The sequence below is a fragment of the Crocodylus siamensis genome, chromosome 12, assembly GCF_052110815.1.
Source record: "Crocodylus siamensis isolate JL-2025a chromosome 12, ASM5211081v1, whole genome shotgun sequence".
NCBI classification, from domain to species: Eukaryota; Metazoa; Chordata; order Crocodylia; family Crocodylidae; genus Crocodylus; species Crocodylus siamensis.
The window spans coordinates 30,463,003-30,479,765 of NC_143406.1; the positions used below are offsets into that span (position 1 = coordinate 30,463,003).

The window sequence follows — 16,763 nt, forward strand, 5'->3', positions numbered from 1 at the left end:
GAGACAGTGAGTGCATATTTTTAATTACATATTTCCTATGAAATTAACTCAATTCAAGTAAAGAGAGAAGACATTCTTCTGTAAGAGCTGGGAGAAATGTCAAGTGATCTTACATAGTCAATGGCTCAAGAAAGCATGCTGGACAGTATTAGAGGACCATGGATGTTGGAAAGGAAATGGGATGTGTCTCTGTGTATTCCTAACAACTTGTATCTTTAGTGCTTGAGTGAGTTAGAGCAGCTACACATGAGGCACCTTTAGGACCTTTTAGGTCTCATTTCACTTCCAATAGCCATGACTAACTCTGCTTACTTTTTTCTTTGCAGATTGTTCCTGAAGGAGGCTCATGGTTTAATCTTTATCAAGGCTCTGAACCTGTGGCATTTTAAATTATTGAGATTTACCTTTCCACCTGCCTCCACGCCCACCCCCGCTAAAAAACCTCTGTCATGAGTGAAATTGTAATATCCCACTAGTGTGCTCTTTAAGCACTTCATTTGTAGATGAAGGATTTTTTTTTAAAAAATGCCTTTGACTGAATTTCTTTTTATTTCTCACTGTTGCAGTTAGCATTGTTATGACTTGGTATGAACCATCATTTTCTGTTTTTAGTGTTCTTGCTGAATCTTGTCAGGTGACATCCACATGACATTAATACAATTTTTCCTCTTTGATAAAGGAAATATAGCATTAAGAAACCCTTTAATATTATTTCTGAAACTAGTCCTTGTGAAAGTTTGATATACTCCTAGTTCATGGCTTGTGATGAGGAAATGGGTATACAGTGACACTTTTTAAATGAAATATTTGGCAAATGTTAATAGGCTTTTAGGGAAAATATTCTAGCTTGCAGCTTATAACATTTTGCTCATGAACTCAGTTTGCTTTTCTCTTCTACTGTTTTATTGTGTGTCTGTATTTTGTATAAAAAGTGTATATAGGTATCTGAATCGGTCACATTTTTTACCATGTAAAAAGGTCATATTTTTGCACTGCACAAATCTGAGTTTTTTTTCTTGACTTATTTTCCACTCATTGAGGTAAATTAATCGTTAATGCATATAATTCATGTGAAGTCCAATTTGCTTATTTATAGACATTATCTGTCATATAAATCACTGCCTTTACTTCCCTACTTCTCAAACAAATTGATGCACATTAAGTGGTTTCTACATTCAGTGGTTGGTTGTGTGTAGAGAATCCACGCTGGTAAACTTGAGCAAACTGCTGGAATGAAATAATCACCTGTTGGCGTTTCCACTGGCAGGAAAATGAATTTTAAGACTCTTAATAAAGAATTTATCACAGAAGAATAGCTGGGGTTTTTTGTCTGATTACCAAGCTGGCATGCTTTTGGTAGGCATAATCACTAATCTTGATTTACTAAGTATCTGTCTGAGGATATGGCAAATCCTTCCACTGGGTGTTTCTCTGTGGTATAGTAGAAGCCAAAGGAGAACACTGCATTAGAAAAAGGGGATTTACATTAGTTCGTTGTCATCTGCATTTATTGAGAGAAAAATCTGTGACTGTAAAGCTGCAAGTATATAGGGAGAACAGAAGGTAATTACTTTTTACAAGTTATGAGCCAGCTTTGGTTAATTTTCCACTTAATTTGTTTTCCCCTCTACTATCAGTAATTGGCGATCTTTGAGGAAGCTCCTTGACTTTCTCATGCTTCCCTTTGCTCATCTTGCTTGTGAGGTGCTTGCCTTGTTCATAAAGGCAGTGGGCATTTTTCTATCAAAGATACTGTTTAAAGAATCTAGGTATCAACCCCTTGCTTTTATGTGAATCGGAAGGGATTCTGGCTATTGTACTTGTATATTTTTGGCACTTTTAAAATAATACTTTCAGTGTAATAGTTCTGTAACTTTCTATTAACATCTTAATAATGAATTCATGAAGGCTTGCTTTTACTGTGAATGGTTATTATGTAGATGGCCACAACAATGGTTATTGTTTTGGTTTTGTACTTGTGCAAATGTTAAGACAGGTTCCTATAACTTTTAAAAAGGGTCCTGTAAATGTGAGGTCAGAACTTGGACCACTTGCATTTAACAGACATCCAGCCAAAGGAAGGTGTGAAATGGCTATATCAACTCTGCTTTACAGGTTTAGAGCAGGGGTACTTGAGAAGGCCCTGGGGGGTGGGACAGAGCAGCCCACAGACCATCCCGCGGTGTCGCACAGGTGCCGCCCGCCCAGCCAGATGCAGGGGGTGGGAGGAGCGCGCACACAACGGTTGCCACTGCTCTGCATTCAGCTGCGTGCCTCACCCCACCCTCTGCATCTGGCCTCTGGCAGTATACTGCTCCACAGCTGGCTGCCAGGGGTACACTGATCCAAAAAGGTTGAAAACCCCTGATTTAGAGTTTTGCAAGCAATGAACTGCTACATGGTGCAAATGAACAGTTCTTAGGATGAAGTGTTAGTAGTAATAAACCATATCTTAAGGTAGGAGAGACCTCCGCAAAAGAACTTGTGGTCTAGAAAGTATATTTGAAAAGCTGGCAACAAAAAACAACAAAAAGAAAATTAAAGCAGTGGTCAAAAATATCTTGCCAAGATATCAGTTGGAGTCCTTGGATGTATTCAGTTTCCTGGTCAGTTTGCTGGAGAGAGGTTATTAAGCTTCCTTCTCTCTGAATGGCAACTCTGCAAAGCTCAAAAGTACCTACAAGTGCTTTTATGGAAACTAATTAAACAGTCAGATGATAGTAACAAGGGGCTCAATACTATTCTGACTGATGGCAGCAGGCTTATGTATAGTCAGATGCCAGAGAACTATAGCTCCAGATGACACATTTCTGTAATAAGATTTTATGAAATTCAGTTCAACCCTTCTCTTTTTTTCTGTTCCTGTCATTGTGACTTGACTAGTAATGTGTGTTGATCAGATATTTTCCGTGTCATTTTTCTGATCTCGTGTGATCGATTAAATGGTGGCACAATCAGACCTTTGCCGTGTGAAAGCTTTACATGCTAGAAATGTAATGAACAGTGCTAGTAAGAAACAAATCAAGTTTACTGATTGGTTCAGAGAGGTGTTGTAAAGGAAGAGATCTATGTACTTTAAGTTGGTTTTGTGAGGTGAGGGGCAGAGAACCTCTAATCAGGAAGTCGAAGACGAGCAGCTAAACAAACTAGGTCCTGCAGCATCTACCAGATACTTCTGCCAGCAAAAACAGCTTTCACTCTCCTGGGTCTACAAAATTCTACAAGGTTGTGAAGTTGCACCATGCTAACGCTGTGTGTGACCCAAGTCACCCATATAATAATTCTCAGACAACCACAGAAAAACATAAACTCCTTAGTTCACCACTGAGTAATTAAGTCTGCAACTTCTGGTGTACCATTTCAACTTTTTCTCCAAGCTTACAATGCATTAGTTGACAGCACTCTGTATGAGCAATCATTGAGTTAACTGAGAGCTATTCACTTAAAATAAATGGGAACTAAAACATGCCAAAAGGTGTCAGTGAAGTAATAAAAATGTTTGCAACAAGCTACTAATTTTGAAAATACAGGAATTTCAAATTCAAGACGATGAATGGGATTTCATTTCAAATTAACTACTAACAGAGCAACTGCAGTCAAAGCAAATTTGATGTACAGCGTTTTATTGGTTAGGGTTGTTTCATTTTATTCCAGTTCCGTTACTTATGCATTTTGTACCTTACTGGAGAGAGGGGTTTTTAATTGTTTATAAACACCATCTGTAAAATGGGTATGTAACTTGCTTATCTCACCATGGCGTGTTCAGGGTTAATGTTGAAGCTTTTTGACATCCATGGATGAAAATTGCTGGAGGCACATAGATTTACTATGAAAGTCAGCACAGAATACCGTTTTGTCATACAAGATTTAATAGGCAATTAGTGGAAAGTTCACAGGTTTAATTGCCCATTCTTAAATATGAAAGCTGGTATTGATGGGATTTTCATCTAAAACTCTCCCTCCGGGGAATCGTAGCAATGATCAAGTGAAAAGCTAATTAACATACATTTATTTTAATTTTTAGAAGTATCCAAGATATAAGTGGAGACCTTTGGTAGAGTGTTCCCTTCCAGGCATCCCCAACCTACACTTGTTTGTATTTCCTTCCCTTAATCTTTACTTTTTTATTTATCTTCAGACTTTGAACATGTCCTTTATGAAAAGAAACAATACCCTTCCTAGAAAAGCATTTCATAGCAATGCTTACTGATAAGATCACAACATTACCTACCGTATTTTAAACTAGTGACTCTCAAATCTACTCTGTGTATGAACTGCCTGCATCATCCAATTAAGTACCTTGGCCTGTCTTTTCTGACATCCTTCTATGGATGTCTTATCATAACTTTAAAATCAGTATGGTCAAGACTGAGCTCTTGATCACTCACCTCAGTCTTCTCTCTTTTGCATTTTGTCTGTTGCCATGGCTGCCATCCATCTCTAGGGACATACCTAAATCATGGCAGAAGTTTCTGGCACAGCAGCAGCTTTTTAATATTGTTCTTTTCACCACGCACCCCCCCACTTCCTCCCGTTCCCTCCCACTATCAACTCTCTGCTGCTAAGTGATAGATGTGCAATTAATGCCACTGTATTTGCCTCCCAGTCTCTCTGTGGCAGTTGCGGGGGGGGATCAGCAAAAAGATCGGAATTAAAGGTGCTACTACTTCAGTAACTTCTGCCAGTATTTAGGTGAGTCCCTATGACCAGGGATCCTGGTTTTCCCTGATTTAAAAAAGAATTCCAAATTCTCTGATTTTTTTTTTTTTTTTTTTTAAGGAAAATAGTAAATTCTCTCATTAAAACCCCCAAATTTATGATTAAAATGAAACGCTGCTCTGTGTGTGTGTGTATATATATATGTATATAGGTATCAGTTGAACACAATTTTTTTGATATATTTACCATTTTAAAGCACTTTGAAAGCCTAGCACTGTTGTAATCACTATAATAAAACAAATTCTAAATACCTGTAAATTTTGGTATTTTATTTTGGGTTTTTTATCATGGAAAATCGGAGCTCCCCCTGCCCCCTAGCTCACAGAATGCATGTCCAGGCCCCTCACTCCCAAGCCACAGCCCCCCAGTCCTGCTGGTGCCCCTCACTCCCTCCCCCACCTTCCCCTAACCCTGCCAGAGGTTGCCCCCAGCTGCCAGGGATACAGGACTGGGGACCCAGGTCCACAGCCCCCTGCACCAGCAGCAGCACCTGAGCCCCAGCTGCCACTCATGGGAGGTGGTAGTTGCTGCAGCAGAGCAAAGTGCAGAGCCTGGCTCCCTGCTCTGCCTGCTGTGGGCTCGGGTGGAGGGTGGGGCCAGCTCACCAGTGCTGCACCCACTCCCAGGGGGTAGGGGGGACTCATCTCCCTCCCCCAGTGCCAACCCAAATCCTGAAAGGAGGAGGAAAGCATTGTCCATATTAATTTGGGAACATTACATATCCACTATAAATGTACAGTCAGAGTTCCACTTCCTGTTCCTGAAACTATTGCTTCTCTGATTCTTAATTTAAAAGTACTGTAATATTATCAGTATAGTGTTTTCTAGTTGTTCCTGTTTCCTTCCTGCAACTTATGAGATGATTTTTCACTTTACCTTTCTAAAAGTGTTCACTTTGATTGTGGTCTGAGTTCAGAATCATGACTTATGAGTAGGAAAAAGGCATTATTTAAATTTCACAAAGTATTTTGAGAAGTGCAGAAGAGGCCAATACTGGAAGACAAGGCAACAGAAGGGCAGCTACTTCCAGAAGCACAAATCTCTAAACTCTAAAAGCTTATGGGTGAACAAAAATGGCTTAGTCTTAGACCCATATCTGTTTAAAGTAATCTCCTGTGATCTACTATCCACTGTTGGTCACGTAGCGAGAGCATAATTATTTCAAACTAATGAGAGTCAAAATATAATTGTCACTTTGCTGTAACCTAGCCAGGAAAACTTATGCTGTCATAACTACCTATAAATGAGATCCAATGGTAATACTAAAAAAAAAATTACCAAGGTCTGCATCTGATCTGGAAGGTGTGTTTATTTAATATTATGGGTAAGAAGACTTGGAGCAAACAGGCATAGTTCTCATCTCTTGTTGCCTGTAGGAACCCTGTTTTTTTTTTTTTTCTTTTGGAAGAAGCACTAAGTTGGGAGGGAATGAAAGTAGGAAGGAAGACAGGATGGTCTTTCAGTTTAGGCAACTCAATATCCCTCTTAAGACTTACATGATTTCCAACCCAGTGCTGCTAAGCTCCTCTCTAATGATGAGCAAGTAACTTGAAATAACTTCCATGGTATCCATTATATTTTCCTCATGTTCTGGGTGCCTGTTATGAGAGCTGGGTCCTGATTCTGCTCTCAGAGCTCTCAGATTCAGTGGAAGTTTTTTCTGAACATAAAATGCCAAGGACTTTCAAAAATCAGGGCTTAAGTGTCTTAATTGCTCAACATTAACATAAAAACTTTGACTCGACTATCTGTGCTGCAGTTTCCCATCGCTAAAATAAAGAATGCTGCAAGTATAGTGAGAAAACAAATTTGTTGAGGTTTATTGCATTACATCTGTGAAGTCCTCATGGGATGCAGTGAAAAGTTCTATAAAATGTCTGGAACAAGTGACATTTTGTTTTTAGGTTATACTGTTTCCACTGCTTTTGGGGCACATTTTCTCCTGCTTTAAAACATGTGTACAATCCAAGGATTTTGCAAATTTATATTCAAAATTAAGTCTTAATGGTTTCATGAAGTAACTGTAAGTTTACTGAAGTTATGGAACACAGAATGCATTTGAAAATTAAAGTAAAAGCTTCAAGACTTTATCAATTTCTTGTTTTGCTAGAAAATTCTTCAGTTTGCTTTTTTTTTTTTCCTCTTGAACCACATTTGGAAGTGCAAATGAAGCTTTTTGGTCTATAGCAGTAAAGTTGTGGACATATGTTTTAGTTTATCAAGGGCTGTCCAAAATCTAGACTTCTTCAACCTCTTCCAATTAATTTAAGTTTCTACGAATTCTGTGTTTTCAGGCAGGCACTGACAATGTCATGTTCCTCCTTAAATAGTATGTGCATGTGTTTAATAGGCAAATCTAAATTAGCAACTGAGCAAAGCTGAATACTTCCACTTAGCAAATATACTAGCAAATTCTCAATATACTGTATGGACAGAAAACATAATTTTTAAAAATACACTTTTTCAACATACGGAGTATGTGTTCAGTGATGGTTTGTGCTCTCATGGGTGTTTTTAATAACATTTGAGTGTGGCATGCAGCCCTTTTTCTTTTTTAGGAGGACTAGAGTAGACAGATGCTTTCCCTCCTTACAGTTTGTACAGCTGGAAAGACCTGACTGACTGACAGTATAAAAGTTGCATGAAGATAATCCCTCACTAATGAGAAATACCTTTGAGAGTTCCAGAAACAACTGTTAAACTAAAACCATTTAAGGCCCTTGCTGCTCTCATGTAGGATGCTTTGAGCAGATTCACACAGCAAAATGGAAGTATAATTAAACCACATGCAAACATACCATTGCTAGCTTAATCTATTTAGCATGGGCAACAATAGCAGTGAAAACGCCATGCCATGGAACGCTAGCATGATCTAGCAACCAGCAAAGGTACATAGGGGTCCCACAGTTCTGTACTAGCATGTTCTTAAAATATGTGCTCTTCACTGCTATCATGGTAACAATAACAAATTACATTACATTAACAGAGGTATGTGCTAGTGGCATGCTAATATATACGGGTACCAAAGTCGAGGGTTCTTCACCTGTGTGTTGTGTATGGCAAAGGCATAACAACCTGGGTATACACCCTGGGCAGCAGTGACAGCAGCATTCCTGTGCCCCCGTCAAGTGGTTGCCCAGGTTTGCTACCCTGAGCACCTGTCATTCATTACACTATACTGGTGTGGGGTGTTAGTCCTACACATCTCAGAGAGGAACTGAATACAGTACTTCAAACCTCTGTATTCTGGTATGGTACTGAAGCCTCTGTATGTGGGCACTTGTATATGTGATGGGGGGGCGGGTATAATCCCCAAGGTTGTATTCTGTGGCCCCTAAATTGAAATGGTAGGATATAAACTAAAACCCTGAGGGCTAAACCATTTCAATTTTTCTGTCACATTATAGTGAAGAATTTTTTTTGTCAGAGCCAGAGCCTGCCCATGTCTGGGGGGGGAGAGCTACCAGCAGGCTGAGTGACCCCTGAGCTTCGGGTAGACGTAGTCCTTCCCTCCTCAGTGGTGGCTGCTCCCCAGGGCTGCCCAGTAGGCCTGCTAGTGAGCCGGGTGCTGCCTCACCTTGGAGGCAGCACCCGGCTAGACCCAATTCTTCCCTGAGCCCACTGGGGCTTCCAGCACACTGCACTGTCCCTGCCTCCTTCCCATCACCTGGGACCACCCGGGAATGGACTGGCTTGAGCCTGGGGTGGTGCAGGGAGGCAGCAGGAGGGCAGCTGGGTGTGGTGGCAACTGGAGAAGGTGGCAGGGGGATGGTGAATGGAGTGCTGGAAGCCCACCAAGCCTGAGCTTCCCTGTGTCTGCCGGGTTTCCAGCACCCTCCTTTCTTTTTTTCTGCAGAGCTGTGGCCAGGAGGGTGAGCTGACAGCTACATTGTTGCAATTTGCAAAGTTGCAAACTAAACTACATTTGGATGTAGGTTAGTTTGCAATGACGCAAAGTCATTTAAAACCCCCAAAAGTCTTGCATGTGTACACTATGATGCCATTAAGCCACACAAAGTGACATTTTTGTCATGTGTACAAGTACCCTGTAAGCCCAAGTATATTATAAAAGAAAAAGATTAGATGACTGTTATAGATGCCTGCAGAATAAAATTAAATAAACTTATGTCCTTGTGATGGATATATGAATCAGAATCACTTTGCACTACAGGGAATGTTAATGTATCAGCCTTTGTTTTCCTCCTAAATACCCTACATAACTAATAAATTGACAGGCAGATCTCTATCCACAACCTGCAAATGAAGAAAGCTGCTGCTCTAAGGCCTGAAGTTAAGAACTGCACCCAGCAAAATCCTATATGAAAATGTACTGATTCCATTTCCTGGCATATGTTTTGTACCAGCATAACTACTTTAATGAGGGATGTAACTTTTCACCTAAAAATAATTACACTAGTACAGCCCCTTTCATTGATGCAGGTCTAGTGTTATAAAAATGCATTGGACCATTTTCTTTCATTTTTTTTCCTTGCATGAGAAGGGGAATAAATTGTACCACCATAATTATGTTAACATGGGAGGATTCTACTGCTTAACACTAGAAGTATATATAAATTGGTGCAACTTTCTTCTGCATACAGGACCTAAATTTTAGCCAGAATTCAGTCTGCTCTTTGTATTGTGTTTTTAAGCTGTGGTCATGGCTACCATCTTAAAAAGCACATAGATTTCTTTCTTCTTCTTCCTTCAGATTAAGGTCAACCATTCACCAGGTCAGATTTGGATTCCTGAATCCACAAGGTGCCTGTTCCTGCCTAGTGTTGCTTCCTGTCAATCACTGACAGAAGATCTTGTTTTTAGAAGAGCCTGTTGCATGTTCTGGAAATCAGTGAGAGTATCAGTCACAAATACCCTGACATTCTGAACAGGAGAACTGTGCAGCATCAATAAATATGTTGGAATAAAAATAAGGCAAAAAGGAGAGTGCATACTTCTCATTGGTAGTTGGTGAGCTGAAGAGAGGACCAATGGAAATAAGAGCACATGAGAATGAGATCTCAAAGGAGAGCTGGCAGTGGAGTAAAATAATTTTCCTGGCCTCCAGCAGTTCCTCTTCATGTCCCTGCTGAAGCGCTTACCCCAGGCAGCAGGTAGGGAAGTGGTGGCAGGCAGGGGGAAGCTGCAGCTGGGCAGGAGCATGGGGTTGGGGCTGGCAGGAGTGCAGAGCTTAGGGCCTGTGCTCAGTGGGGTGGCAGGAGCACAGAGCCCAAGTCAGCCCAGTTCCATCATGCAAGGCTTACTGCGGCTCACGTGCAGCTCCCAGGATTGGCATGCCACAAGGTGGGGAAGCCCCATGCGATGGAGCCGGTTGCTTTCCCTGCTCCCTGCCACTACATGCAGCTCCTGAGACTGCCAAAAGTTGCGGGGAGCCCTGCTCCCTAGTGAAGTCCCAGGAGTGCACATGGCAGCATGAAGCAGGGCTTCCCCTTGGTGATGCGAGAGGCCTAGGAGCCGCATAAAAGCCACAAGGAGTCCTGTGCAATAGAGGCAGACTGGCTTGGCTCTGCTTTTTACTGCCATGTGCAGCTCCTGAAACTGGATGTAGCTGTGCACTGCTTTGTGGCAGCGCCTGCACAGGCCATGAGCATCCCAAGGGCCTGCTGCTGCTGGCAGTAGGGACTGTGCCATGGTGGGACATGTGGGCTGGGGTCCCCACACCCTGCCTCACACTCCACAAATCCCACATGTCTACACCCTTCCCACACCACCTCACAATCCCCCCACCCATAAACCCACATTCCCAATATACCCTAAACCCCACCACACACATATATAATATACTTGAGTAAAACTTTTTTTTGAGCTGTTCTGCAATTACCTTTATATACACTATGCAAACGCGCACAAATCAAGGCTAAAATACTTTTCAAAATAAAATTAAAGTATGTCATAGTAGATGTTTATAGGGGTGTGTGAAGCAAGCCATATTTGATTAGGATTTGGGGGACAGTGATTAGATTTACTGATTCAGATCGCTGTCTTGATTCAATTTGGTCAAAGACACAGCTTTTTATATTTTTTCTACATACCTCGAGGTACCAGGCACGGCTTCATCCACCCCAATGGTGGGGTGGATGGAGCATCCCGCAGGAGAATGGGGGGGCGGGGCCGCGTGCTCAGCAGCAGACCCAGAACTTTTTCCAGTCCACTTCCAGATCTCTGCTGAGCATGTGGGGGGACCCCGGGTGCCCCCCAGACCCAGGGACCCAGGAGGCACCAATTGCCAGGGCGGGGGGTGTCCCCCGTGCACTCCATGGCAGACCTGGAAGTGGACTGGAAGTACTTCTGGCCCACTTCCGGGGCTGGGCTGCCACCGAATGCGTGGGGATCCCCCTGCACTCCCATGGGATGCTCCATCCACCCCACCATCTTGGCATTCACGAGCCGTGCCTGGTACCTTGAGGTATGTAGAAAAAACATAAAAATGTCTGTGGTCGAATCTCTCCAAATCAAATCGGAGGCTTCCAAATTTGGAGAGATTAATGGGTCTCCTGACTTGATACAGAGATTCAGCCACCAAATCAGGCCGAATCTCCTCCGAATCAAATCGATGACCGACGCTTCGCACAGCCCTAGATGTTGGACTTTTAGTGTATGATTTGGTTTTTTTCTGGTTCTAAGATGGTGACCCTTCCTCCTCCTCCTCCCTCCCCCCCCCACAATCCAAAAGGAATACTTCCAGGGACAAGGGGGAGGGGCTTCCTGTGGCAAAGTTCAGGGGTCAGGGATGGGACTTCCAGTCCTAAGATGGCAACCAAGGAGCGGGGCTATCCTTGCAGCCCTCAGTAGCTCACCAGAACTCACGAACTGGCCCTCCAGCCAAAATAATTGCCCACCCCTGCCTTAGAGACAGTCTGTGAACCCTCAGGGGTTTGCAGGCCACAGGTTGAAAACCATTGATCTAATTTAACTTGAGTAACATTGTATTAATTTTGAAAGTCATGGAAATAAGCCCCAACTGTAAACTCTTCAGTTGTCTGACAGGTTTGAGGCTGTAGCTTTTGAACTTACTGCATTTATTCCAAAGGGAAAAGCTCTTGTCAACTTTCTGTAAAGTTTTTCTGTGTATTAATATTGTAGATAGCACCACTTATATGTGCAGTTTAAGTAGAATATACAGTAGCTAAATACCTTTTGACAGTGTTGTATTCAGTTCACCCATAGATGTCCTTCGGGATGCCTGTTTATTTTTGAAGGATTGCTTGCATGCATAACTTCAGCTCTTGTTGGCAGTAAGCTCCATATTTTCAAACATAACCTGAGCTTTTTTTTTTTTCCTTTGGTTTATTTGTTTTTGTGGTTAATGCTGTAGTTCTATCTGGTCTGAAATCCACGTGGTACAATCTGCAGCTGTGCACATCTGGAACCAGTACTGTTACGCATGGTGGTTTTGGGATGCTTTCTATAACTGAGTCATGCAAGGGCTCTGCACTGCCTTACTGTACTATAAAGAAGTCTTGGCATGATGAGGAGTAATGGAGGAGAGGAGTGGAACAAACGGAGCCTACTGAAAGTTACTTTTCCAGTAACCTCACTATTTTTATGAAGTGTGATTTGAAGACTTTAGAAATCCAATTAATGTAAAATTTTGATATACTCTAATGAGCTCATAAACTGACATTTAAAACCCCAACTTGGCAGGATTGCAGAGTTATTTTATGTGCAAAATTATTTTAATAATGGATTGGTTTACCTTTTTTCCTTATGTAGTTGATAGATGTTGAAAGATTTTTAGATTGACATCTCAGTAGGCAGGGGTACACTTGGTTCTTATTGTGATCCTCACGTTTCTCCAATATCCCTCGCCATCTTCACCCCAAAAACAAAACCACCCCATCTCCCCTTTAAAATCTAAAGTTTTACAGAAAAAAGATGCAACTTTCTTAAATGACAGCAGCTGTTTGTAGAGGAAGGATGTTTTGTAAGTTCATACGCTGCAATCAGTTTGCTGCTTAACAACTGAAGATATGGACACCTGTATATTAGGAGCCATTTTAAGAATGGGAGCTGCTGATTGGTGGTACGCAACATCTGTTACATTCTACTAGTTGTGTGTATGAGCTGGAAACTGTGAAAATGCAGCAGAACTGTTCCTACTTTTAACCCTGCTTATCCAGGGGTAAAGTTGGAACAGTTCGGGTACATTTGTATCATTCCTGGCTTGCCCACACCTACCTCTTAGAACATAATAGCTGCTGTGTGCTTCTGATCAACAGCTCCACTTCTGAAATGCGCCCCCCTTAAAGAGCTCCAAATGTACATATGCCCATACATTGACTTCCTATGCACATTTGGACATATCACGTAGTCTCTCTCATAGGCTTTTTACTATCTGCAAAATGTGGAAAAGAGTGTCTAACCCTAGTCACAAATATTGAAGATAAATATACTGAAGGTAGTGAGGTGCTCATATTCTTTAGGAATGGGTACCATTTATGTCTGTAAAATGGCTTTTGTTTCAGACAATCATTATGCCAACTTGAATAACTAGAGTAGACAAGAAAGCAGTAAAGAATAGAAAGTAGAAAACAGTATCATTTGGGCACACAGCAAATCACACAATTTCAGAAATACTTTGTTTGGAATCCTGATCACTCTTGACCTGTTTTGTTGAAGTAATGTTTTCCCTATAATGGCAAATACTGAGATTAATGTAGCTGTTGTATGAATGACTCAACTGAATTATGTAGTGTATATCAGTAGCTGCCCCTTGTAAGTGATCAGGATCAATGCTAGAATTCTGAAAAATTGTCAATTATCAGGCCTAACTCATCCACATTTAGAGTATCTCTCACTGGCAGGTCTCTAAACAGTTCATATGTTTACCATTTCTGAACAGGATATGAACTTCTTTTTGCACATTACACAAATAGTCCGATTTTACTTGCTTGCAAACTAAAAGTATGATTGACTTATTCATTTAAAAGTGATATGCCATGGCTGTGTCAGTCTGGAACAGTTGTTCCAGCGTATGAGGTTGAAATCTGACTCTGATTTCAAATGCAGTTTGGCTGATCTTCATTCAGTTCATTCTTGTTCTAGCCTCTGCTACAAATTGTGGAAGATATTGGCAATGTGTGGGAGAAGAGTACATTAGTACTGTATGCTGCCAGTTTGTCATGCACGTGTTCAGTAGCATAGATACATGGACATCAGTAATTTACCCCTGGCTAATGGAGGCCTGGAATGTGTTGAAACCATGCTCTCTCAGGTGTGTGCTTTCTCTGGCCTGGTACAGACATTCATGGAGGTTAGGAGGAGGTTAGATGGCTACCCAGTCTAACTTAATTCACCCAGTGCAGACCTTAAATTAGTTGGGTGGATCTAAGTGCAAACTGTACAGAGCTTCATAATGGTTAGATTGGTCTAAAAATGGCCAACCCAATCTAAGTTAACCCTATCTCCAAGGTACCCCTAACTTAGATTGGGTTGGTTATTTTTAGACCAATCTAACTCCTAGACTTCTGTACAGTTTCCAGTGCAGCCACAGGGGTGGGAAAGCCCAGCCACTGGTCCCAACCTCAGGGCTGTGTGTTTCCTACCCACCCCCCTGACACTAGGCTGTTTTTAGGCCAACTGATTAACCCACTCCCCCCTGCTCCCCCTCCCCCCAGCAAGCCTCCCAAATCCCCCATCCCAGAAGCTGCTCCCAGTAGTGGTTTTACCAGTGTTTGCAAGTACCAGGAGCCAAGCAAGTCGGGAGTGAGGGGACATTTGGTTCACTGAGGGGGCGTTATCTGGGAGTGGGGGTGCTAAAAACGGCCCTTGGTCCTGGGTGGTGGGGGAGAGAGTTTCCCTGCCCTGTCAATCCCGTAAGCCCCCCCGATTCTGCAAAATCCTCCTGAACCCCAGCAGCTCCCCCTGAAGACCCTGCCTGACCCTCAGTTTCTGGCCCCAAGAGACCCTGAGAGCCTGCTAGCCCCCCAACCTGACTTGCATTACTTTGGATGGCCATTTGTAACTTCATCTAACCCCCCTGAATGTCTGTATGCTCACTCATGCTCCCTCCCACCCCCCACCCCCCTTACATTTTTGGAGACAGAGAAAGGTATGTACAAGGAATTCAGTAAATATCTACTTTATAGTTAAAAGTCTGTGGGCATGAGTGCTACAAAACAGTTAAGTTGGTAGTTCATTTTGTGGTCCTTCTCGTCAGTTGCCATTTTGTGTAGCCTCATATTAAATTGTTATGAAAGATTAATCATTTTGGTGACTTGGAACCACTTCCCAGAGGGGCTAATCTAGACTGGCCAGCATGATGATACCTGAATCACCAGTGCGCACGCACAGGAAGATCAAAAATAAACATGATCAAATGGGCTGCTGTAATGACACAAATATATGCAAGTGTGGTGAAGTGCAGACTGTGGAGCACCTGCTCATTTGCTGACTCCTTGGAGAGAGCTGAATGAAGGAGGACCTCACTGCAGCAATAAAAGAGCCATCACTGGTGCACAACTCTGGAAAAACATCTAGTCTGTGACAAGGACACAAGAAAAAGAAATTTTGGTTTCTGAAATAAATGTAAATTAAATCCGTGTGTGTACAGTGGTAGCTGACTGCATCAGCTGCTTATCAAATTGCTATATTTTATCAAGAATAGATCTGCTCTGTCATGGTTTTAATGAAGAAGTTCAAATCTGTTTTGGTGCTTTAAAACATCTGAGGTAAAGGTATTTGTCTTATGTTGGACTGACTGTATATTTGGGGGAGACTAAATAAGCATTTGCTCTTCTGTGCTTCTTTCACCTCTTTTTACTAAAAACCATTTGTCCAACACTTCTTCAAATCATATAGTTGGTCCAATAATATATAAAAAGAAGAAAAATCCATCCCTTGCCTCATTTCCTGCACAATCACAGCTACAATATTTCTACTTTATTTAAAATACTGGCAAGCCTCATAAACACTTGGTAATTCTTCCACAGTGGATAGGCAGAGGGTCCTAAGTAGAGTGCTACAGAGAATAGTATGCAAGCATGGAAATTTTATGGCTACATATATAACCTTTATGTGCTTATTTGTTGTTCCTACTATGCTCCCCAGAAACGCTTTAAAGTTGAGCCTGGCACTGTTCCATTTCCTAAATTAGAAGAGTGGGATTGAACAGGCAATCTTAATGGGAATCATGGAATGGAGTCATAAGAGGTACTGTAGAACGATCTTACATATTACAGAAGATACTGTGGATCATTTTCTTTAAAAAAAAACAAACAAATAGGTAAACAAACCCCACCATGAAGTGTAGGATTACAACAAATACAAAATCATATTTTAAAAGAAAAGTCTAAATATGGTCTCCAGTTCCAACTAAAACCAAAGATCATAGTCCTACAATACGTTCCATATGTTGTGAAACAGCATGTTGGTATTAGAGTATAATTTTCTCCTTATTTTACTTCACAGTCTTAATCTAAATTCTTTTTAAATTGTTATCACTCCTCAGAAACTTTAATCCTTTTCCATTCACAATGCCAAATCATTATTTCTATTGAAACATTTTTGTAAATCCACCTATTTAAAAGATAGTGTTTCATACTGCAGTTTTCAGTTGGAGAGAGAAGAATTAATTTCAATTTTAATTTTCTCTCTCATTACAATAGATGAGGTTTAAAAACAAAGGCTGAAGCTTCTTTTTAGAGTGTACAACTCTGTTTCCATTAGAAGTGAATGGGTTTGGGCACCTCATTTCATAGTTAGATGTGCTGAAAACCCCAGCTTAAAAGTCCTCGTAGCATATCGAGGGTAAAACTTGGGCCATATAGAAGTCAGTTTTCATTGATTTTAGTGGGGCCAGGTTTTCATCAAGGGCGGCATACTGAATGGGTTGGCAACCAGTATGACCTGTCTCTAGATCAGACCAGCAGACATGGCTCATTCACGGCTTCCAGAGTCAGTGTCAGGGCAGGCAAGGGATTTAATGCTGTCACTGCTTGCCCTCTCCTCTATTCCCCAACTCTGCTTCTCCATTGCTGACTGCCAATGATTTTCATCCCCCAAAGCAACTGACAGCCAGAAACTTG

General features: G+C 41.6%; 1 protein-coding gene across 5 annotated transcripts in view; it reads left to right on the forward strand.

Annotated features, from left to right (window-relative positions):
* Positions 1 to 16,763, forward strand: part of CLEC16A (C-type lectin domain containing 16A) — a 188,080-nt gene that overhangs the window by 150,422 nt on the left and 20,895 nt on the right. Inside the window, exon 22 of one of the 5 annotated variants that reach the window (XM_090023182.1) lies at positions 327 to 5,102. The exons of the other annotated variants lie outside the window; for them this stretch is intronic. Coding sequence (XP_089879308.1) covers positions 327 to 337 — 11 coding nt within the window. The 3' untranslated portion in view covers positions 338 to 5,102. Of the gene's footprint in view, positions 1 to 326; positions 5,103 to 16,763 lie in introns of those variants that run through there. 5 annotated transcript variants of the gene reach the window in all.